A 24,478-nucleotide genomic window follows, 5' to 3' on the forward strand; every position below is an offset into this window, starting at 1 on the left:
AGCAGATAATATTATAGAAGGGACTCAGATTCCTTCCAGCAGATTTCCCAAGTGAAAAGCTCACAGTAACTCTTCAAAACATGTTTGCTTCTAGGCCAAATTTTGATTTTAATTCCAGATGGAATGAAGTGGGCTAACAGCTTTTAAATACTGAAATCATTTTCAAACAAGAGTTGATACAGTTATTTCCAGGAATTTTTGGACTGTTAAGCAAAAAAAAAAAAAAAAAAAAAAAAAAAAAAAAAGCAGCTTAGAGCTTAGTCTACAACTACTCAAAATGGGCAAATGAAATACGGTGTCGTGGCTTTGGATGATGATATATGCATGCATTTTTTGATTTGAAGCTTTCTAACATAGCCAAGATACAAAAGTACTTGTAAAGGGGGTATGTTATAACCTCAGTTTTAAAGTCCTACTGACTCAGAACCAGTTCAGCAGTTTCATTTAGCAACTGATGTGCATTTATGTCCTATCTTTCATTTGATATGACAGGGAACTGATAGGGAAATCATGTGCTCTGTCCAAACAGCAAAAAACAAAGATAGGAGCATAAGAAAGGCATTTACAAAGACAAATGATTCAAACCTCATCTTCAGAACTATCAGAAGAAAAATGATGACTATTAGATCATGGCCCCAAGCTTTCACAACAGATCACAATTTTAATCTCCTAAGCATCAAAGCTCTTAACAGAAAAGAAAGAACTTTAGAAGAAATAGGCAAAATGGACTTCCAGTTAGGTTTCAAAGTGCATTTGCCGCTAAGAACAACTTCAAAAGCAAGAGTTATAAGCCAGAATTTGTTTACAGAAGGAATTGGATTTGCAAGATTTTTGAAACCTCTGATGATATAATTTTTAATGTGCAAAATAAATACTTATCAGTTTTTGAAATTTCAAAACTTATCAGTTTTTGAAATTTTGAAGGGAGATAGCTTTAAACATGATTGAGGCAAAATATATAAGCAATTATGACTGAACTAGAATTTTAAGTAGGAATAAAATATTTTTGAAAACTTCCAGTCTTTAAAAACATCCAGAAATAATATTCAGTCTTACTTTGTTTAAGTTCTTATGTTACTTTTTAAGAACACTCTTTGAAAAACATCTCCAAAGGAACACAAAACTGTAAATGTCTTGACATAAAATTTCCTCATCAATTACATATGACAGCAGTCAATCACTACGTAGTAATGATCAAAAATATTGATCAATTTTATTATTTACTTAAACTTAGTATTTAATTTTAGGCTATAATAATTTCATACTGGAAGTAATCAATATTTTGTTACTAATATTTTGTCAGAAGATTACTGGCTCTACTGGATGCCAATTCTGACTGGTCTATATTTTCTATAAGCATCTCTAATCCAATTCTAAAGACAGCTCCAAGCAAGAATCAAACTAGCTCTCTCAGTACACTATTGCCAAGAAATACTGACTAGAATCAGGAAAAATCTACTATGATAATGACAATAAATAAAATATTGGGATTTTGCTTGTTTCTTCCTTGCACTCCAGGACACAATTCACAAAGTCTTGGGCACCTTAAACAAAATTTGTTTAGAAGATTAGTTTTCTATTTACAGCTATTGCCTCCTTAAAAAGGACTATGTATATTGAAAAAGAGAGCAGCTAAACAGTAATAAGAACCCAGAATTTTCCATATAAAGTGATGAACAGTATGTTTGTAGATTTCTAGACCAGAACATCAAAATACCTGGATCTGCTTTGTGTTTGTGAATTTAATCCAGTCCTTTAACTCAGCAGCACTGGCCAGGTAAAAAAAAAATTAGATTTTCCCACCATTTCAGACTGACCCAGAGATGAAATTTCAGAATGAAGATCCTTTACAGAACTATGTCTTGTCAGCCTTTTCGTTGCTTGGTGATTCAGAGTAGAGACAACAGGGTGGAAGAGAGACATGGTAGCTTGCGTCACCTCAGGTTTCATCAAGCTTAACTATGTGAGCAGAAATCACAGCATGGACAACTTCCATGAGCTCAAGATATTGAACTCTACTAAGTGACAAGAAGTAAACAGAGCTCTGTAGCCATTTCTCCAGAGCTTTTATGGGTTTCTCTGTGGAAGCTGTGAATAACTTCATATATGAACTTGGAAAAAAACCTGGACAGAGAAACATGGCTCACATGCAAAAGTGGTTAGTAAAATAATTTCTAACATAAGAGAAGGTTGTGCCTTTGGTGATGTAATAGATCCTGAAATTAAAAGTGCCAAAGGCTTAGAACAAAAGGCAATCTTATACAATCAAAGAATCAAATAGGAGAGAAAAGCACTACAATTAAGACTTGTAGCAAAGAATATTTATGGAACTGAGTAAATCCCAAATTTGCTCTGGGTTTGGAAGTGCTTATTTGATCTTGACGAAAGCTCTGTTTAAGAGATGACTTACAACAGCTTTACGTGAGAAAGCTCTAACTCGTATAGTATTAACAGACCACCATGCAGAGTAATTTAGTGAATGTTTCAGCTTGACAGTAGCAGTCAGTAGGCAATACCAGGATACAGTTCTATTGTCAAAGGCTGGGCACAATTTCCAAGTATGCGTGTCTCTGCACTGGTGACATCTGGAATCATACACAAGTACACCTGCCTGAATATTTACAGTAATTACAGCGGAAGTGTCCAACATCAAGCAACTAGTTTAACCACCTCAGTGAAACCATGTCATCTTCAGAAATGTTCATTTAAATATACTTATGCTAGAAACAACAAGTTAAACAGTAAAATTAACATTTTGTGACTCCTAAAACATATAGAACACTTACCTGCTACTCTTTCATCCGTTTCTCTATTGCCATCATCAGAGTATCTTGCAAAATCTAAAGAATCAAGAGTACTGATGCTTCCAGCACGATCTTAAGGGGTAGGAAAAAAAATAAAAATATATCAGAAAGAATCCTGAAGCGCTGCCTGTCTTTTATAGAGAAAGTGATAGAGAGAGTCAAAACAGCATCTCATTTCAGAAACTATAAATTGGACGCTACATGTTCTGCAAGACTCAAGTTGTACTGCATTTTCTGAAACTCTGTAAATAGAGAGTACCTCAGTAAATTTGAACCAAAAATGCAGCACTACAGCAAGTTCACTGAACAGACTGTAAGATATTTTTGCTCCTCTAAAAGATGGCATTTCTAGCCTGTCCACAGCAGATGAGGGCAGTGCATTGTAGCACTTCCCCTTTTCCATAAGGGCCAAGGACTCCGGCTTGGACACCCAGGTGAGAATGTAAAAGAAACCAAAGTGTTGTGTGACAAGTTTCAAGCAGCTCCCTTTTAACAGAAACCTGTGACTGCCTCAAACACTCTTCTTCTTTTTCCCCATTTTTAGTATTTTAAGGCATGTCACCGAGACCAAATACTTTTTTACATATCTCCTGATCTAGCTTTTAGCTTCAGTACATACCCACTTAATTAACATTTTTTAAGGAATGCACTATCTAACAAAAGCAAAACAAAGCACAGTTCATGCTATTGCAGTATAATATTTGCACTCTACAATTACTGAATTTAAAAAAGAAAAAAAAAATCAAGAAATTCAATAACCAGCATAAAGTTTGGATCTGATCTTGACATTTTTCATTTCCTGGGAATGGCAAAGAAAAAACCATGAACCAAAATACAATTTTGCTAAGTCTGTTGAAGCACATATTCACCTTTTTATTATAAAAATGCACAAATTACTTGGTAACAGAACTTAAAATAAATTGAACAGGTTCTTAGCACAATTGAATATGCAGAAAATATATTAAGTACCTTAGTATCTTTCCTCTCCTTTTGAAATGAATTTCTATGTAGCGCTTCAAAAATAATTTTAATTACATTAGAACTGTTGTCACATTAACAAAGAACAACTCCACAGAGCTGTCAAAAAACCTCTTATCTGTCAGTGGAAATAGCAGCAATTTCATCACTTGTCAGTCAAACTCTGTCATGACTAACATTATTAAGTATTTAACCTCTCCTCCCATTCTGCATTATGCAAAAAAAGAAAAACAAAACAAAACAAAAATCTATTACTGACTTTCTTTGTATATTTGTGCTTAATTGTACTGTAAGGTCTTGTGACATCCTCTCTACACACAGACCAGCATTGCACTCAAATAAGAACACCTGAATTAAGACTGATGAAAGCATTTACACTTAAAAGATACAGAGGTACTAAAGTTACCAACTCTAGCTGACTTCAACATCAAGACTTGCCTGAAAACCTTAACCTGTCTGTTCCATGGACATAAAGTATATCACAATATACAGCTTATATCCACCAAAGGGTTTTTTCCTGCTACAATGCTTTCTTATCCAAACAACGAAACAGGTTGTTGCTCCTCAGTGAGTCTCTACTCAGTCATTGGTTTTAAACCTCATTGCTCATATGCAGCTTCCAGTCTTATCCACTGCAATTTTTTCAGACATCAGTCTGATTTAGTAATTCTCTGTAGGCTGCTCTATTAGCTTAGCAACACAGTACAAACTCTTCTTTTTACAGCATCTTTGGAAAATGGACTGTTATGAAAACAAACCAGTGGGAATCACATTTGAAGAAATTAAGTTCAAAAGTAAACATGAATTCATGCAGTAAGAGAGTTTTCAGAATTGACTTTTCAAAACACCTTGATGCACCTTGATGAATAGATATTGCTCCAGCTTATTTCACTGGGAGCTACAAGATCATTTTTTGAAATCAAATTCAAGACAACATTTAAATGGAGATCTTAATGAAAAGCTGATGTTGAGGAGAAGTAACCAAGTCTCACACACAGCATTGCTATGGCAAATGCAGAAATAAAACTGTTCCCCCCTGCAGACTTGCCATGTTCACAGATTAATTTTCTAACTGATCTGTGAACAGAAGCAAAGTAACAACAGAGAAACAATGCTCAAATTTTCAACTTAAGTCAATCACATCACAATGATTGAAGCATCCAAAGCCATAAGCAACACAACTTTTTCTTTATATGCCTAGTGGTACACTTCGGAGGCCATGGGTCTCCCTGAGAACTGAAAAACACAGGAATAAAATATAAACTTATTTGCCAAAGCCAAAAACTTCTTGAAAAAAACGCAAACCACCAAAACCCAGATGCCTATAAAAATAGCAGGGGGTAATCACAATCTTTGTCAGGATTTAGACAACAGAAGCTGTTTAAGATCATACCAGCAGCTGTGAATCCAACAACTCACAATATCAATCAGCTCTACAACCTTAATGGTCCTACAGGAACAAGCAACACCAAGGGGGTTTATGATTTCAACACCCAGAAATGGCCTTAAGCACCATCCCTGCATGCACAGCAGCAATTTTCGGGGTTGAAACTTGTACATTCACCATTTTGGCTTTGCTTTATCATCACCATGTTCATAATAAAAGCAAACATCGGACTTCCTTTCATAGGGGCCGACACTGGGAAGATGCACAAACAGCAAGATTCAGATTGATGAAACCAGCGAAGATCTGCTATGGAACACCAGCCCTCGTGGGTTTCCTGCTACCATTATTTCACTCTGCCAGTAATGCTGATCCTCCTTCCCATTACAAAAGTCCACGCCCATCAGCACACTCCCTAACCCAAGATGTGTCATTATTGGTACAGTCAGGGCACACGGGCACTGCTGAACCTGCCCACAGTGAAGAGCAGCAGGGCTGTGCCATCGCCTCACCAGCCTAAAATGTCACCATGGGGAAAGTGTCTGTGGCCTCACTACTTACCACTGTCTCTGTAGGCAGGCAGCAGCAGAGGTTTAACTCCTAAAACTAATGCCATTGTCCAGAAAATCATGGAACAACATCTTATAACCTTGTATTTTACACTTCCATAAAGGACGTACCTGCTCGGAGAAGGATCAAGAGGGTGTAAAAGGTACCTCCCTGCTGGCAGCACAACAGCCTCATTTGTTAGGAAAATGGGCAGGGCTGTTAGATGGAAAGGAATCAAAGGGAAGGGCTGTGCTCAGTCACACAGCTCACCTGAGGAATGTGAAATAGCATTTGTCTGAAGTACAAACAGCTGTACTCCAGGACAGTGAGTGGAAGCATTTCAACTACAACATTCAGAAAATAGAACTATTTTCTGAACTGAAGGTGGAAAAGGAAAAAAAAAAATCAATTTTTTAGAAAAAAACACATAATTTTTAAAGTAAAAATAAAAATTTTAGTCTCAAGTGATTTGGCAAGGAATATCAAAGAAATTTATTGTGGAGAAACCACTGAAAAGGAAAAGTACACTTTGGCTGAAATCTGCTCCTTTCCCAGAAAGAAACCCAATCTGCCAGAGCAGCGGGAACCCATTTTGTTGTCTTGTTATGTGCATTCTTATCAACAGTCTCCTGTGCATGGATTTTAGCTTCTTTCTCTGAATTAAAACACTTTATAATTAGCAATTCCCTTTTGCTAAAAGCTTTCCTACTGAATACTGGCAAAATAATTGCTGTCAGCCTCATGTTTCAGAAATGGTAAAAGCAAAGTAACAAGAACAATTTTGACAAGCAGGTATAAACAACTGCAGAACACAGATCACCTCAATATGGAACAAGAAAGTGAACAGAGAAGCAGTGAAACAGGCTTAGGGTTTTCATAATTCATACTAGAGAAATGCCAGGAGACAGATCGGGATAATAATGGAGAGCCTGTGCACAGTTCTTGTCTCTTACCTTTACCACTGGAAAAGGATGAGCAAAATCAGAATGCCAACATTCATATACTCAAAGATAAGAAGATCTTTAATCCCTTAAAAAATGCAATGTACTTAATTCATTTATGAAGTGAAAAACTGGGTTCAACATCACGTTTTGCTTATTAACTTATACAGTCTTTAAAAATATTGCTTCATTCCAGAGGAAAGGAATTTTAATTCTTTTCTTATTCCCAGAACTGGCACCAAATGACATGCAGATTTCTGCTGACAGCTTCTGTTCCCATGGCATATATTCAGCTCTCCCTCAAAGTTGAGCATAACTACCAAAGTAGGAAAATAGAAGAGAATCTCAAAGTGATACATCCACCTCCACTGACATACATAATATGAAAAAAGGTTATGTTTCATGCACTCTGATGATGAAAGGCAATTATTTTTACCAGGTTACCTAAAGGGCATCAAGAATGATCATATTAGTTATATTTTAATTTCAACCGTATGGTCACTGTACGTGCATTAAGTAAAAATAAGTTGCAGTCTTCTACAAAATCTCATTAAATAATCTTTACATGTTCATGACACTGTAAATCCGCTAAAAGCATAGATAAATTAAGTGGCATTAATTAGGGGGCCAAGAAAAAATATTTTAAAAATTATGTTTTAGAAGCTATTTGAATTTACTTTGCAAACATCCAAATTTATTTTAAAAATTACTAGTTGACAAAGCAGCCCAGTTGTCACATTTCCTCTAAGATCACAAGAAATCATATCATCATGTACTAACAATTAATCAAATTGAACATATGAAGACCAGAAATCCACAATTTTTCCTTGAAATTCAAAGAGAAGAAACAATACTATGCTTGTATATGACAGATTCACTTAGCTAACTAAATGTTCACTTCTACTGAAAAATATCTGTAATCCTGAAACCAGACTATTGCCATATTTTGAACTGCTGAGCGAAATAGCTGGCTAACCACATTTTACACTGATGGGAGAAATAACTGGCTACTGGAAGTAGGGTTTTGTTAAGTGCACAAACGGAACTAAAAGTGAATCCTTCCCAGGCAGGATCAGAGCAGCTTCCCACTGGATATTGCACATACTAGGACAACACATTTCCCAGTTTAAGCCAGGCTGTATATGAATTATATGGTTCTATGGAGGATGAAACAGCTGTAGGCAGATAGCTCACACCTATCACAGGGAGATACAACCTTTTTGATATAGTAAAGGTCTGGACAGTAACTTACACCTATAATGCTATCAGGGCCATCAGGTGGATTCCAACCTCCGCCCTCACACATCACTGTTTGGAGAAGCAAAACCAAACATGACTTAGCATTGATAAAAACCTCAAAACCAAGCAAAAGAACACTCTGAATATGCTCTATCCAATTGGTTAATACAATTGATTTGTCATTTACTGTAGCATTATCAAACAGGAACACACAACATACCAAAGGCTTGGAAAAAACTGTTAAGAACATCGTTCACGCTATTGGATACTACGAAGATTTATATCAAGAACTCTGAATATCCATCCATGCACGGCTCTGCTTCCAGAAGCACAGAATTTTTATTTCATGCAGTCTTCTTTTTTTCTTTTACTTTAGACAAAGTTAAAGCGTTTTAACATTAGTGTTCGAATTATTCTACAAGCAACTTAATCTACCAGTAGTAATTTTATTTGATAACAATACACTCTAAACTAAATTAAATTTTCACTAAATAGGATTTCACTAGGGACAAACATTAAACAAGGCCTGCCAGTTCAGTGTCAGGTACAACCCTACTTAGAAGCCATCTCAGGTTAATGCCTTCTAGCTTATCCTGAATAAAACCAGACGTTGAAAGTTACATAAGTGGATGACTGAGGCTATCAAAAATTATTCCTTAGCATCATCATCCTGATAGCTACTTCTAGGCAAGAAAAAACTCAATACAACTCCAGAATACAACTCTCTGCAACAATAAGAATAAGTTGCACTGCATTCTTGAACTGGGCACTGAAAATCTGTTTTGCAGAACAAGATTATTAAAATAGGGAATTGCTAACTACACTTAACACACAGAAGCAAATTAGATGCCAAAAATTATGAACGATCATACAAAGAAAGTTGTTGGGGATCATAAATGTCAGAAAAGCATGCAATTACAGCTGCATATGGAAAAAACCCAACTTACTCTGAGATACTCTTTCAGATCTCTGAGAAGTGAGAAGCCATAAAAGCCCCCTACTGCAATGTTTTTTGACCAACAAGCCACGGATTATTACTAAGACAAGCTTTAAAAGAACCATATATATTTCCATGTAACTTCAGAAAACATACAAGTTTTTCCTGATGAGCTGTGCTATTCCTGTGAGTTAAGCTGTCCCTCCTCCCAATATACACATAAACCCCTTCTTGCATGGAGGAACTTCTCCATCTAAAAGCAAATTATGTAATGAAGAGATGAAAGCTAAAACTTAAAGGTTTGCAAATCAAAGGTTGGAAAAAAATTTCATAGACACCTGCAAAGAACAACAGTACCCATATTTTATAGGGTATAGCTGATCTTTACTTTTAGGGCACCCAACCTAATTTTTAAATGCAAAGATACAGGCAAACTAGCATGTATGCTGATTAACAGATCCCAACTGAGAAGCTTCTATGAAAATTACTCAGGTCTGACACTTTTTCCCTTTTTTCTCTGTGCTACAAATACAATAAAAGAACTATTGAACTCCAGACCTATGGGAATGCAGATGTATAAATACACATTTTAGGTCTATTTCTGCTGGCAATAAAGAAGTCTGCAAGTGAGGTATTTTACCTACCTTAAATATTCCAGACCTAGAGTAAACTAGCCAGTAGGATCATGCAGCAGATGGCCTGCTCTTTTCTAGAGCTACTGGTCTGAAAAAGTATGTCCTTGAATAAACTTGTATTTTCAGCTATCCTGCATAATATTACAGGCACAAAATACCAGAAGCCAAGGAAACAGGGAATTAACAAGTTGATTGGAAAAAAGAATAAATTTCCTCTTGTACCACTTTGTACATGCTTAAGCCTCATATTAGTACTGACCCACACACACGCATAAGTAAATAAACCAAATTGTGAGAGAGAGCGAGCAAGCGTGATAGAAGATGTGGGATAATGTGAAAACCCGAAGAGTTTTAATGAAGTCCTTTCTACATTAAATTAAACAATCAGGCATCATTAACTATTTAATAAGTGATAATCAATTCACAGTTTGTATTTGTGACTACCTTATATAGCAATTGAAATAGATATGTTGTGCAATACATATAAATAAATGAATTAAACTATTTATTCCCCCTAAAAAAACCTGCAAATTTATTTTAACCATGCCATATTTCATAAGACATCTCTGGAGCAGTATTACTTTGAAAAGTTTTAAAAGTCTGCTGCATTTAAGATTTCTGTTATGTTTCAACTTGTTCCAAGCTTAATGATGCTGGATCTTTCAGCAAAGCAAACTTGATCCATTGCAGCAAACATGTGATCTAGCATTCAACCTTTACAGTAGAAACAAACTTACACAACAATTTTTTAAACCAACTTGAACTTGTAGAGTAAATTTCACCAGATCAACACATTCCACATTGCTATGGTAACTCGGAGATGGAACAAAAAGCCTTAAATTAATACACTGCATCAGGCACTAAACTGTAAGCACCTGACCTACCAACCTTGCTTTGCAACTCAAGTGCCTCTTTTGCTCTCTCCCAGATGTTCTTAATCAATGAGACCTGCAGAATTTTCCAAATTCGTATGTTCTGAAAAGAAGACTTCAGACCCTTGTCAAGTGAAACCTTAGTTAAGTAAAGCTACTAGAATAAAATTAACTTCCAAGCTGTCAGAACAATCTACTTACCAATTACCAAGAACAGACATTCAGTACTTGTCCATGATGGGCAATCCAAACCAGACTGAAAACCAATGATTAATATGCTTTCCTACTTCATATTTATAGCAAGTTATAAAAATTCATAGGAAGCATACGAGGGTAAACCCCTACAGCTGGTTAGAGTAAACTAACCTATGCTTGCTGGCCAAGAAAAGAAAAAAACCCCAAGCAAACCAACAAAATCCCACCAACCAGCCAACCACAACAAAAAAACCCCAACCACCAGATACATAAAACAAATATTTTGCAGACACATTGAAATAAAAAAGGATTACTCTTACTCCCATGACAGGCACACTGCAGAAGCTCATCAGAAAGATGAAATTACAAGTAGAAAATAGGTAAGATTGTGGACCCTAGCACAGAAATAACATGCTCACAGAACTGGGTTATGATACAGATGCACCTGGGCTGAGCTCCTGGAGAGCCACACCAAAACCAGCTCTCGCCTGCTTTTGGAGAGAGGCTTATTGCACATTCTCAATAGAGTCTGAAATTTAGTTGAATCTGAAAGATTTAAGCCAGCTCTGCACAAAGCATTTGGATGCTGCTGCAGTGAACACTGAGGTCCAGAGGAGTGCAACCTTAGGAAAAGCATCAAACCCAGCCTGACTCCCTACAGATGAGCAAGGAGTAGCTCGAGCTGCAGTGCTCCTGAGCAAGCAGACCTTCCCAAAAGAGAACAGCTAAAGGCAAAGCATAGCATGGAGGTACTCCTTCCAGCTCATTACCCCACCTGGCTTTAGCAGAAATCAGAAAGCTTCATCAGCATCAAATTAACTCCACATGGTTGATGCTGCGGGACTGCATTGTCCAAAATGCATCCATTAACTTGCACCACAAGGAGTTTTCCATTTGTCGCAGTAACCCAGCTTTCTGTTAAAGGCTAACATCAAGCAAAATCATCTCAACTTAGTTGAGATAAATTTCAATAAGTTCTCATTTGCCCACTTTCTACATTTATCTTAGGAGAGTAGTAAATTTTCTAGTTAAAACTTGTATCCATATAGTTCCTAGAGAATGTAAAAAAAAAAAAACCCAACAACTAGCGACTGGAGACAAAGCAATTCTCCTAAAATGCTGAGAGAGATGAAGCTGTTCAGTGTGGAGGGAAGGCTCAAGAGTCTCATGATGTGTATAAATAATTGAAGGGAGAGCACAAAGAGGACAGAGCCAGGCTCTTCTCAGTGATGACCTGTGGCAGACCACAGACAGTGGGCACAAACTGAAACTCAGGAGGTTCCTTTGGAACGTCAGGAAATACTTCTGCTGTAAGGGTGACTGAGCACTGGCACAGGTTACCCAGAGAGGTGAGAGATACTTAAAAGAGGTACATGGAGATACTTAAAAGGCCATCTGGTCATGATCCTGGGAAACCAGCTGTAGGTGACAGTAGTTCTGCTTGAGCAGGAGGTTGGACCAGATGATCACCAGAGGTCCCTTTCCACCTCAGCCATGCTGTGATTATTCTTGCCATGATTTCTCTTACTCCAAACATTTCTTTCAATTGACAAAACAGCTCATAGCTTGCTTTCTCCTCTAACATCAAACAAGATGAAAAAGTACTTGTTATATAAATACGAAATTCTTGTTCTGTGACTTTTTACGTAATAGTATTTCCTTCAATTCAACAACAAAGTAATCAGCTGCATCACTATCATGTAGAGTTATATTGCAGGAAGGGAGGAAGAAAATTGCCTCTACCCTACAGTGCACTGGAAGAAAGAGCTCACTACTTCTCAAAAGCTTTTTCAACTTGGTCTTAAAAAAAAAAATTACAGTTTTTTTAACTATTTGTCCAACACACTCAATATACTTAGTGGCATGTCTCAGGCATTCACATCATAAATAAATATATAAGGCCTACAAACGTCACTGAATTACTCAATGTTTTAACCTGTGCTAGAAGAGATTTCAATTCAGTTTCTCAAAACTGCAACTTTACAATACCCTAGAAATCCAAATACAAGCAATACCTTGAAGACAAAGAGTTGTCAGTTTGAACCCAGCAGTATAAGGTTTCAAGATTATCTTCTCATTTAAAAGAAAAAGACTCTTCACACTATATTTTAGAGAGCTCCATAGATATAAGTTACCTAAATCAGACTTTGTAAAAAATCTCAGTTTAGTTGGGAAGTGTAAGAACATCCTGAAAAAGATTTTTTCCCGTACTTTCATTAATTCTGTGTTTAAAGAACACAGAAGTCCAGTATTTACAAATTTTCAATTAACAGAGACAGACTGCACACAAATCAGCTTCCAACATAGCTGATATCAATATCTACTTGATAATAACTTGCTTTCAAATACTAGACAATTTTTTTTACCAGGAATGAAGCTCGTGCAAAATTTTCAGCAAGCATTCTCTCAGCTGGACAGAGTTTATGACTCAGATTTTCAGTTCAGAAAAAGATAATTCTCAGAGGGAAAAAAAGCTACAGGAAATTTGATATAACTTATACAGAATTGAAATTACATATGGGAGAACTTAGAAAAGTTGTCAATGGTTGGTTCTGAAATGCAAAGCTCTAGCTCAACATTCTAATTTCCTTCTTTCCACCTACCCAAAAACCAATCTCTTCTTTCCCTAACAGCAAAACCATCAGAAGGATGGTGTGCTGCTTCAGCACAAATCCGGCTTGTTTTGCTGAAGCTTTCAGCAACCAGATGGTTAAACACACAGAGAACTGAACCAGCTACAGTGCCTGTATAGAGAGGTTCACTTCTGCTTGCCCCAACATCAAAAAGTAACAGGAACTCTAGCACAGGAATAGAACAGAAGCCAGACAAAACCAATTCAATTCCCCATCTCATAGCTCTGAGGATCCTAAAAGGACCACAACATGCACTAAGTTATGACAGGGGAAAATACAATGTAGGCATCACAGTCACTTGCTACTCAGTGGATAACTTGCTTTTTACCTGCCTAATAATACAGGCTTCTACTCTGTGTTCCTTTGTTCAGGAGACTGGTTAGTCCCCATAAGTATGTAACTACACAAAGAAGTAACAAGATAAGGTAGCATGATAAGCTTGACAATTATGGACTATCTACCATTACATCCCAAATCAGCCCAACACCGATATCAGCCAAAGCTTAGACTCATCTATCAGGGACAGTTTCCAGTCCAAAAACTAAACACTCAGTTTTAGTCATTTGACAAGTCCAACAGCTGCAAAAGCCTTAACATAAGCAGCTTGTAAGCTATGAAGTGCATGTTTCTGAAAACCTGTCAGAAACACCAGTGTCAGTAAAATGGAGTGGGTTTAAAGCAGTCACAACAGGAAAAGTTCACTTGGCTCCTCTATCAGTAAAGCCAACATCAGAGCACTATCAAGCCTCTCAGGTTTCCTCCAGGCATCGCTCTTTTCTGCCAGGTTTGAACTCTGCTTTCTTTTCTTTCAGCATTACGTACAAACTTCAACTCTTTCAGATGTTTTCTGTGCTTCATTGAAAGTGACAACCATCAGCCTTTCTCATCTGTTGATTACCAGCAGCTTTGATTACCTATTTATCTGCACCTTTCCATCCCATCCTTTCTCAGGGGAGCACGTATTCCAAAATCAGGTAGTAAAACCACTCTTACTCACAAGATGCCAGTCTACCTCCATCTATCTGCATCTATCTGCAGATCCAGCCAACAGGACTAGGTATTTTTGTTTGCTTTCATAAAGTAATAAGCCAAAGACTTGAGCTGACAACACCAAAACACCTAAGAAGTAGTCATTAGAACAAAAATTATTTGCTGTCTTCTCAATTTCCTGTTTTACTTAGACTGCTATTTAAACTGAGATAGAATGAACTGTTTGGAAGTAGCTCTGTTCCGCTCTATTCTCATCCAGAACAAAATTCAGCTGAAATATGGCAAAGCTCCACACAAAATTACAAGGTTTGTGATTCAGGCTTGAGAAGAGCAGTTACCAAGACACCCCCCTCTCTCAAAGGTAGAATCTGTGCACTTCTCCCACTTCACTTTTTCCAGTAGGATCCATCTGAATTTCAAAGGCTACAAGCAAAAGGAGCAATGCATTACAATATTCCACAACACCCCCCCAAAAAAAACCCCAAAGGAAAATCAAACACCCCAAATCATAAACAAAGCCTGGAGCTTACTATGAAGCAGCAATACTTTATATCTTTGTACTCATGGATTAGTTTAATATAACTGGAATCAAATCCCCAGAAAGCTATAAACAATTTTATTATGGCAGTAACTAGAAAAAAATTATCTCCTGAAAACCACAAATGTAACATAAGTGCTCAAACCCCTTATGATTTTCATTAAAGCTATTTCAAGTTTTGGGAATGTTGCACTTTTGTAGCAATAAAGAAAAAAATAAATGGCAAATTTTAAGACTAACACTAGTCCTACCAGTATAAGCTGTATTCCTTCAGGAAAGGGCATTCATCAAACATAGCAACCAAAGGGAATCATATCAATGACATTAAAAAGAAGTTTTCTTCACCCTATATGCACAAGATTGAATTATGATCATGCCTATAATAAACAAATAAACATTTGTGGTCCAGGAACACAGATGAGACATTAGAGCCACAGTTTTATTTCTAAATTTTGAGTGCCTCAACTTGTACTGTATCTTCTTATGCAAAAATGATTGTGATAAAAATTTATATTTAATGTGTAGGTGCTGACAAAAGCCTTCTAAAAGATCTGGAATACAGTAAGCACGAGGGACTTCCAAACCACATTGCTCACATGAGTAGCGTTAGAAAAGTGGTAGCCAAGGCTCTAGCACATATGAAACTACTGCTATTGAAACCAATGGAAGAAGCTCTCAGAAGTTTGGGAACACCCAGCTGAGATATAGAACATGAAGGATTACTGTACACAGTGCTGGGCATCTAAATGAATAGTGTTACCTCCTTCACAGTGTGAAATTTGCTCCAAATTAGAAAAGCAAAGTTTCTAGACAGAAGAAACATTTCCACATTTTTCATTACAATATATCTTAATCTCAGTTTGTAGATGTGATGTTGCTGCTGCTGGAAAAAGGAAGGGTGTTTTTGCAAAGAGCTAAGAAATCCCAGTCATCTGACTGTCATTTGCTGTTGCAACCAAGAGCTCTGAAGCATAGTTCAAAGACAAAACAGCTTCTAAGTCACTCACTGACCACATGATGCTGGTTGTTTAAATCCAGTGACACTTCAGCAAAATCTTTTTGTAACAGTCTTCGAAGACAAAGAGAAGAAATAATACCACACCAAAATAAATTCCAGTATGCACTCAGAGTTTAGACTGGCACTTCTCAGAGTCCTTTTAGGCAACGAACACTTGTACTGAAATTCTCCCATTCTGTACAGCACATAAAGTACAAAAGCTTTCTATTGCTCAGTGGAAATCCTCAGGCAGCATTCCAAACATACTTCACATTCAATAAGAATTGCCAGTCACACTTTTTCTGCAGCCACTCCAATTATGAAAAACCTCAGAATAAAGCCAGATAAATTAATCTAACTTGGGGGTTGGGAGGAGCAGATACAAAGCACTGAGAACAAATTCTGACTTCAGAAATCAACAGAAATAATTTTTTTAATGATGTTATTAATTTTATTTCACTGAAGCTTAAAATTCACATGACCTTGAAATGGCAATCATGCCAACCTGCACTACTTTCTACATCAATAGTTTATATTAAGAAAACTAGTAGTTCATTCTTAAATAACGTTGGGCATGTTAAAGCAAGAGAAGGTACATGCACAACTCTTATAAAGACAGGTACAACAGACTGGATCTCTCAACAAAACTGGACATTTTGACTAACTTAGGAAACTGTTCAGACTTATTCTTGAATCTGAACTATAGGCCACATACCTAAATCAAGTAATACCAGATGCTTAGAAAAAGAGCGAGGGAACTCTTCCAAAGACCATGATTTTCAGCCCATCACAGCCTTCCACAATCTACTTTTTAGGATTTGGAAAATGACATAACTATGGAGGCATGAGCCCATCAGCTCTTGTTCAGTCAGAATCAGTCTGAACAGCGCTGTCACAATTGCTAGCTCAATGCTAGACTCCAGGCTGCAAGGAAGTCTGATGGTACTAAGTTAAAAAAACTACTTGAGCTATATAAAAATATTTTTTCATTGTTCTGCATCTGTCATCTTTCAATGTCACTTAATGTGAAGTGCCTTTTTAATCACTGCTGAGACAAAAAAAAATTCTTTGAAATGCACTCTCTAACCTACTGTAGATATCATATTTCAAGACACACCTTTAGCATAAGGTCTAGCATGATATTTAATTTCAGCACTTCAGTATTATTAAACTTGTCCAAACTAAGTGCTAGTCCCCCTTCTTTCTCTCCTCACTGCTATGGCTTCCTCCCTCCTTTTCTGAATAGGGACATCCCACAGATATCTATCAATTAGTAAGTCAGCAAAATAATAATTAAGATGTTCTTACATAAGTGCACATTGCTCTAAGACTGCAAGAGGTCTTTTTTTTTCCATGCATAACAACACAGCTACACAGGCTGCTATTTTTCTAGTTCTGGAGTATGTGCAGTATCAATAACTGGAAACAACGTACTATGTTAACAAAGAAAAGAGAATATTTAATCAATCAGATTAATTGACTGGAATCCCCAAGGAAGCAGCCTGGAGATGAAACAGAAATTTTTATCAGTTCAAAGCCCTGAAGCACAAGTTTTTCCAACATTCACTAATCATATCATGAAGAAGACCACATTGAAGCTCTCAGTTGGACAAAGAGAAGTATGAAATTCTAATTATTCACAAACAAGACAAGCAGAACATAAAAACACAGCAGGAATTTTAAAAGAAGCCATACATTTTTAAGAGATCTTGAAATGCACTAGTAAGTTGAGGTTTAGATATCTCTATTATCCCAGCCATCCAGATGTTACTAGTTATTTCCAAATTTAAAGTGCAACTTCATGTCTTTGTGACATCAGAAACTCTTAAAAGAAACGAAAATACAGGAGTATTCACAAAATACCTTTAGGTATCTTGGTAAACACATAATTATGTCTTTCACCTGTCTGCTACCCATGATTCCTTCCAATACCTTCCCACGAGCTCATTAAGTCTCAAAAGTCAGGTGGCCAGTTAATTTCTCTTTCCCAAAGCCACTTCCACAGGCTACCTCCTTTGTAGAACCCTGCGTGTCTTGACAGCAACACTGACAAGACACAGAAGTGATTTTATTCTAAGCCATGTGCGCTACTTTTAAAACACAAAAGCTGTTAGGGCCAGCTGTTGACAACTACCCAAACACCTGCACTCCCTTTGCTACCCAAACTTTTACCAACTCAGTATATTTACTGTTCTCCATTTCCTCGGCTAGCCAAAGATTACAGACACTTGGTAAACAGGGCAGTGTTAATTATAGGAAGCATTGTATTAGTTGTGCAAGAGCTGTGAAACTCAGACCTATCTTTAGGTGCACCAGCAGAAATAACGCCCTGGCTCCTCCTAAAAACCCCATTTCTGGCGGTTTTTAGACTTTACATGCGGCACTCACGGCTTAACACCCCATCCTTTCTCCTAGCACCGTACGCCTTATCTCTTGGCAGGGAGCACTGAAGACGCTGCTGGAAATCATTTCTCCCACATGCGGCAAACACCCGCGACGTTCACGGGGACACCGAAGCCCGGTGAAAATAGGCCTGTGGCACCAGGGTGACACCGGATCTGGCAGCGCAGCTCCTCAGCCCCCTCTAAGCAGGTTAGAGAGAGCAAGGAATGACGGAAGGAGCGATGCCAAAGGCCTTTCCCGGCCGCCCAGCGGCACCGAGAGCCATCCCCGCCCAGCCCCGAGCTCCCACCGGCGGCTGTCGCCGCCTCCCGGAGCCCCCCGGGCCCCGAGCCAGGGTCACTTACTGAGCTGCCCGGCCCCGGGCTCCCTGCCGCCGGCTCCCCCGAGCCCGCTGCTGCTGCCCAGGCTGCCCAGGGCCCCGCCGGCGGGCGGCGTGCCGCTCTGCCGCTCGAAGTTGCCCGGGTTGGAGAAGAAATCGCGGAGCCGGGGCAGCTCCCGGCCGCTCTCCAGCAGCTCCGTGTGCAGCTCCAGCGCCGTCAGCAGGAACTGGTCCCGCAGCAGCTGCGCCGCTATCGCGTCCATCGGCACCCGCGGCAGCTCCCCGGCCCCCGCGGCGGCATCGCCCGGCGCCGCCGCTCGCAGACCCGGCAGCTCCTCGGGGCTCCCCGCCGCCGGCTCCGGCGGCTGCTGCGGGAACGCCGGCCCGCCCGGCTCGGTGCTGCTGCTGCTGCCGCCGCCGGGCCGCGGCTCCTCGGGCTCGTCCTCCTCCGAGTCGCTGAGGAAGGGGTTCACGCTGCCGCCCCCGCCGGCCGCCGCCGCCGCCATCTTACAGCCCGGCGCGGCGCGACCGCTGCCGGGGCGCTACCGCGGCAAAGCCTGCGCGGAGACGCCGCCGCAGACAGCCCTCCTGGCGGGGCCGGGGCCGAGCCGCTGCCAGGCCCCTGCGATGGTGCCGATGATGTTGACAATGATGCTGCTGCTGCCGCCACCTGCGGCCACAGCGACTCCCCCGCCGCCGCCTCCCCGGCGGCCTCCCACCCGCCCTGCCGCCGCTTCCGGATCCCCGCTCGCGCGAGAGTTCCCGCGGCCAACCGCGAGCGGCGCCCCGGCACGCGGCCCCGCCCCCTCCGGGCAGGGCGGGGCCCGGGGGGCGGGAGAGGCGCTGGGGGCGTGGCCACCCTCAGGGGGCGGGGCTTTGGGCGCGCCCGCTGCGGGGACCAGGGCGTGGTCGCGGGGAGGGGCGGGGCCTCGCCACGCACGCGCGTTGGGCGGGGCGGAGCGGAAGCGGAAGTGGATGGCGGCGGGGAAGAGGAGTGAGTCCTGGCGGGAAGGGGCGGCTGGTCCCGAGGCTCCGGGAAGGGGGGGAATGGGTACAGGCACGGGCTGCGCCTCCCCGCTTCCGCAGGGCTTGGCTCGCCCCGCAGCCCGAGCAGGCTCATGCGCTGCTGGGGCGGGAGGGATGCGGGACTCGGCTTGGCTGTGGGCTGGGCCGGGGTGGGGCTTCCCGGGGAAAGCAGCGCCCTGCGAGGTCCCGGGGCAGATGGACATTGGACTGGCAAAGGAGCTGGTGGAGTCACTGACCCTGGAGGTGTGCAAGGAAAGATGGGCACAGCGCTCGGTGCCCTGCGTTCAGTCCTGGGCTGGACTCGCTGGCATCGTCTCAGGGGCCTTTTCCAGCCAAGGTGGTTCTGTAGCTCCGTGTTCCCGGTGGGGGTGTGAGCCACTCCCAGCATCAGGTGTGCCGCCGTGAGGGAGGGCACAAGCGCAGGAGCATAGTAGTTGATGGCCTCTGGAAGAAGGGTCAGGCAGCTCAGGGGGACTACAGAGAATTTGTAAGGTTATGCTGAGAGAGAATTAGAAGGGCTGAAACCCATCTGGTACTTAATCTGACTACTGCTGTGGAGACAAGAAATGTATTTGCAGATACATCAGCAGCAAAAGGAGAGCTAAGGAGAGTGCTTATCTTTTTGTGGAATGCAAAGGGAAACAGTGGGGAAGGATGAGGAAAAGGCTGTGGCACAAAACGTCTTTTCCTTGCTCTTTAACGACAAAGCCAGTTACCCTTGTGGTGTACAGCCCTGAGCCAGATAAAGGGAACAGGGAGGAGAATGATGCTCCTGTGGGGTCAGAGGGTGAGAAGGCTCTGCCCAGGGATCTGCTGGACAAGTTGCATCTGGCAGTGCTACAGGCTGCGGGAAAAGTGTCTGGAAGCTGGCCCAGCAGAAGAGGCCTGGGTGTGCTGACTGAAGTTGCCTGAAGAAGAGCCAGCAATGTGGCCAGAAAGGCCGAGGGCATCCTGGCCTGTATCAGCACTGGTGTGGCCAGCAGGAGCAGGACAGGGATTGTCCCCCTGTACTTGGCACTGGTGGGGCTGCACCTCGAATCCTGTGTCCAGTTTTGGGCTCTTCACTACAAGAAGGACATTGAGGGGCTGGAGCCTGTCCAGAAAAGAGCAGTGGAGCTGGTGAAGGGTCTGGAGCACAAGTTTTATGAGGAATGACTGCAGGAGCTGGGTCATTTAGCCTGGAGGAAAGGAAGTTTAGGGGGGCACCTTCCTGTTCTCTACAACCACCTGAAAGGAGGCTGTAACAAGGTGGAGGTTGGCCTTCTTTCCCAGGTAACAAGTGATAGGAGGAAAGGAAATCACTTCAAGTTCTGCCATTGATTTTTTTCCTAATATGCATAAGATTGGATATTAATAAATATTTATTCACTGAAAGAATAGTCAGGCATTGGAACAGGCTACCCAGGGAAGTGGTGGGATCACCATCCCTAGAAATATTCAAAAGACACATGAACGTGGCACTTGGAAATGTGTTTTAGCAGTGGACTTGGCAGTGCTGTGTTAACAGCTGGAGTCAATGACCTTTGAGGTATTTTCCAATCTTCTAACAATTCCATGAGTCCATGAAGCTGTGCGTCTGGAAGTGTGAAATTAACACTTTTTAAAAGATGATGCAAGTTGGTTACTTTGTGTATTACCTGGCAAAAAACTTGAAGCTGGAATGTAGCAGCAGGTAGTGCGTGCTACTGAAGGAAGTTCAGCTCACTGGAAACTATGGAAACCAGGGCCAGCATTGGTTTCTGTTTCATTTCTTTGAAAATGTTCCATTCCCACCAAGGGTAGCTCTGTGTAAAGCTGATCCACTAGGACCTGCACATTGGGGTTGAACCCTTGGTAATAGAATAATGTGAATGTTTGGCAGTGACACGGAGATCTAAAAGCGCTCTGGAGAACTCACTCCAAACTCTTCCATTCACATGGTGGTGTGCTGGAAAAGATGGTTCTTTCTGGTTTTGGATTTGCATAACTTTTCTGTAAATTTTATACTCAGTTTAGCTTTCTGTCCTATAATAAACTTTGCATTTTATTACTGCTGTATTGTTTTATGTTGTTGATGCACTAAAAAGAGCCGAAGTAGCAGAGCATGAACTGGTTGTAGCGTAAAGCAGAATAGCAGCGCGTTGAAAATGCTTAAAAATTTAAATAAAAATAGGGACAAAAACATTTTACCGTTGCTGCTCCGGTGGAGTTGAGAACCTTTAAAGAAGCCTCCTGCTTTTTCCTTTCCCCTTTGGAGGGCGGGAGCGCGTGCCGGGCGCGTTGGAGTGAGCGGCTCCGGCGGGTCCTGCAGCGGCCTCTGCCGGCGGCCCGCGGGATTGCAGCGCTTGGCAAGGGCCGGCAGCGCCCGCCTCTGCCTTTGCCCGCAGGAACTCATTTCTGCCCGCTTCCCTCTGCCCTGCCACTAAGGAATCGCTTATTTCACCCTTCCACGCCGAGAATCTATGTAAAAGCGTCCCACTGTTTCAGTGCTTTGGAAGAGGTTTGTGAAACTAAATGAAATATTTACAGATGACACTCAGTTGCTCCAAAATAGCTTTTTCCCAGCCACTCATAAATTATCTTTGCTGCAATGTGTATTCCAGGAATAAAGAGTGTAGGTAGAAAAATGTGCTTCTAACAATATGCTTAAAAGAGTTCATGTGCCAGAGGGGTATTGTTCTGAGAAACCAGAGAGGAAACCTGATAGTGTAGTGCCTCAGAGGATGTGTGAGGCAGAAAAAGCTGCATGGGTTCTGGAAATGGGGCATTATATAGGTCTACTTGAGGCAGACAGCTGCAAGTTAATTATTCAGTAGTCATTCTAAGAGAGGCAGATTGTTCATCAAGCTGCTTTGTCTCTTAGTGGAGTTGCTGTCTCCTTCGAACTTTTTAAGGATTGGAGTTCTGTGTCTGAAGAACAATGTATCTAAATGCGTCTCAGAAAGCTAAGAGTCCAAAATACATGGGCTTGTGCAAAAAATATCTGAAGAGTTTTGTTGTTGTTGTTTTTTTTTTTTGGAGGTGGTGGTGTAAACAATTTTTTTCAGCCTATGCATGTTTTGTTTCACGAATTTTTAAATTTATGGTCCTTGAGATGAAAAATGAGTAGAAAAATGTTTGCTTTTACTATGTTGATTTTAGTAGGAGTGCTAAATCTTGAGCTAATGCCTGAGAGTTTAATGATCTGAAACATATGACCAGTTTCAGGTTCCCTCTGTTGTTTGGTGGGGTCACGGGTGTGTAAATTGTTCTTTCTTTCTGCACTGCTCTGGTGCAGCATCAGCCATTCTCACAGCCAGTGAACACACAGTTTAAGTCAAGCTTTAAGGGGTTTCTGTTTCAGCTCCCACAGACGAGGTTAATTACATTCAAAGAAATTAATTCCATTAGGTGCATACTAGAACTTTTTTTCTGTGCTGAATACTTGAAGTATATTAATTAATGTGTTTTAGTGTGTCCTATAAGGAAATAGGGTAGCTTTTTTTAATCTGATTGGAATCCCAATTAGGGCACAGGGAACAAAATAATGGAGAACTATCGGAAGCAAATCTGATTTATATTTTAAAATAATGCTGATCTGTGAGTTCTACCAACTCTTGCTTAAGTTTTCTTCTAAAAGTGCTGCCTGAAAGAATCAGTGTCTATATGTGTTTATTGAAGGCTGACTTTTGCCTCCTTTCAAAAGAAACTTGAAGGCAATAATGAGTTTTATGTTTGGTTTTAGATCTTAAAAATGAATTTTAGTGCTTTGTTAACTCTGGGCTCTAAAATATTTTTATTTTTTGCAGGGGTAAAATAATGCAAATGTTGAGATGCATAATGTTGGTAGCTTGTGTTAAGGACCTCTGCCATGTCTGTGAAATTGTATCTGTCCATTCCACTTCCAAGGGAATGTTTTTTAATGAGAACAGCCTGTAGCAGTAGTTAATGGTTACTTGTGTGTTATATTCAGATGTGGCTTTACCCAGAGAAACCTACTTTATAAGGGTTTTTTTAAACTGGGATTTTAAGTAAAGTACAGCAGTGTGAAGGGGCACTTGGAAGTATTTTCAGTGTCACCAAAAATGTGATAGTGACCCACGAAATCAGGTGAAGACTTGAATTAAAGAAAACAACCTCTCCAAAATCCCTTTGAATTCAAGTTTCGCTATGTTTTTCTGCCTCCAAAACTGCTCTTTTGAAGTGTTACTGTAAACAGTGGGTATTTGAAAGCCTACCATCAAAAAAAGACATCAAACACACTAACAGCCTAAGGAGTATTTTAGAAAACTTGTTCAGGCTTTATTATGGCTATATTTATGGCTTTGTGAGAATGAATATGTAAGGAAAAATTGCTGTTACATTTGAGTGAGGAAATATAAACTGTGAATCAAAGATGTGACCTTTTCTGACACTACAAACAGATGAGTATTGAATTCCTTGGGCCTTGTTTTCCATAGCCTGGAAGATGGAGCACATTGTGTGGACTGCAGGCTGCCCAGAAAGGTATTGCAGAGGCTCTGAGATGGGTGCCTCACCCTGCCTCACCGTGGTGAGGGTCAGTGCAGGTGAGGAAGGGAAGATGCTCTGTGCTTTTGCTGTCTGCTTCACGTTATTCCTCTTCAATTTAGTATTTGAACAGTTTTGAACAAAAAAAATCAGCATTTTTTTCCTTGTATGGCCTGCTGACTACAACTGATGTGGGATGCAAGCTTCAAAGAACAAAGTAGTCTGAGGACATGCTTTGAACATGCTGAGTTAGGTCTTTTGTTAGGAGGAGATGGCATCCTGTCCTGCTGCCAACACAGAGGTTTGCGTTGGGAGTTCAGGGAACTAAACTACAGCAAAGTCATCATTATACTTTCTGCTGCTTGGTTTTGGGTTTGTTTTTTTTTTTCCTTGACGTTATTTTCAGTTCCATTCATTCTCTAGAATGCTTAACTATCCAGTTGTACACCTGGCTGTGCCAGCCCAAGGAAGAGGTTTGGCTTGGGAATAAGTGGGCAGGAGCAGAGGAGGACAGGACAGCTGTCTGCAGCTGTGCTGGCTTGGTTTTTGTGGAGTATTTGTAACTGCGAAA

At 40.7% G+C, this 24,478-nt stretch overlaps 2 protein-coding genes across 6 annotated transcripts in view; one reads left to right on the forward strand and one right to left on the reverse strand.

Annotated features, from left to right (window-relative positions):
* RELCH (RAB11 binding and LisH domain, coiled-coil and HEAT repeat containing) overlaps window positions 1-19,136 on the reverse strand; it is a 77,697-nt gene extending 58,561 nt beyond the window's left edge. For 2 of the 3 annotated variants that reach the window (XM_064426913.1, XM_064426903.1), the window contains exons 1-2: window positions 18,440-19,134; window positions 2,787-2,876 (exon numbers count right to left, since the gene is read on the reverse strand). In XM_064426913.1, the coding sequence (XP_064282983.1) occupies window positions 2,787-2,876; window positions 18,440-18,920 (571 nt within the window). In that variant the 5' untranslated portion in view covers window positions 18,921-19,134. Of the gene's footprint in view, window positions 1-2,786; window positions 2,877-18,439 lie in introns of all 3 variants that reach the window. The other variant, XR_010365864.1, reaches the window with a different exon arrangement.
* Window positions 19,137-19,340: 204 nt separating this feature from the next.
* Window positions 19,341-24,478, forward strand: part of PIGN (phosphatidylinositol glycan anchor biosynthesis class N) — a 98,356-nt gene continuing 93,218 nt past the window's right edge. Inside the window, exon 1 of one of the 3 annotated variants that reach the window (XM_064426994.1) lies at window positions 19,341-19,408. Coding sequence is in view for 1 of the 3 variants with exons in the window: in XM_064426984.1 (XP_064283054.1) it covers window positions 19,390-19,408 (19 nt within the window). In the remaining 2 variants the exon portion in view is untranslated. Of the gene's footprint in view, window positions 19,409-19,590; window positions 19,684-24,478 lie in introns of those variants that run through there. The other 2 variants (XM_064426984.1, XM_064427002.1) reach the window with 2 other exon arrangements.

Source organism: Passer domesticus, chromosome 1 (assembly GCF_036417665.1).
Source record: "Passer domesticus isolate bPasDom1 chromosome 1, bPasDom1.hap1, whole genome shotgun sequence".
Taxonomy (NCBI): domain Eukaryota; kingdom Metazoa; phylum Chordata; class Aves; order Passeriformes; family Passeridae; genus Passer; species Passer domesticus.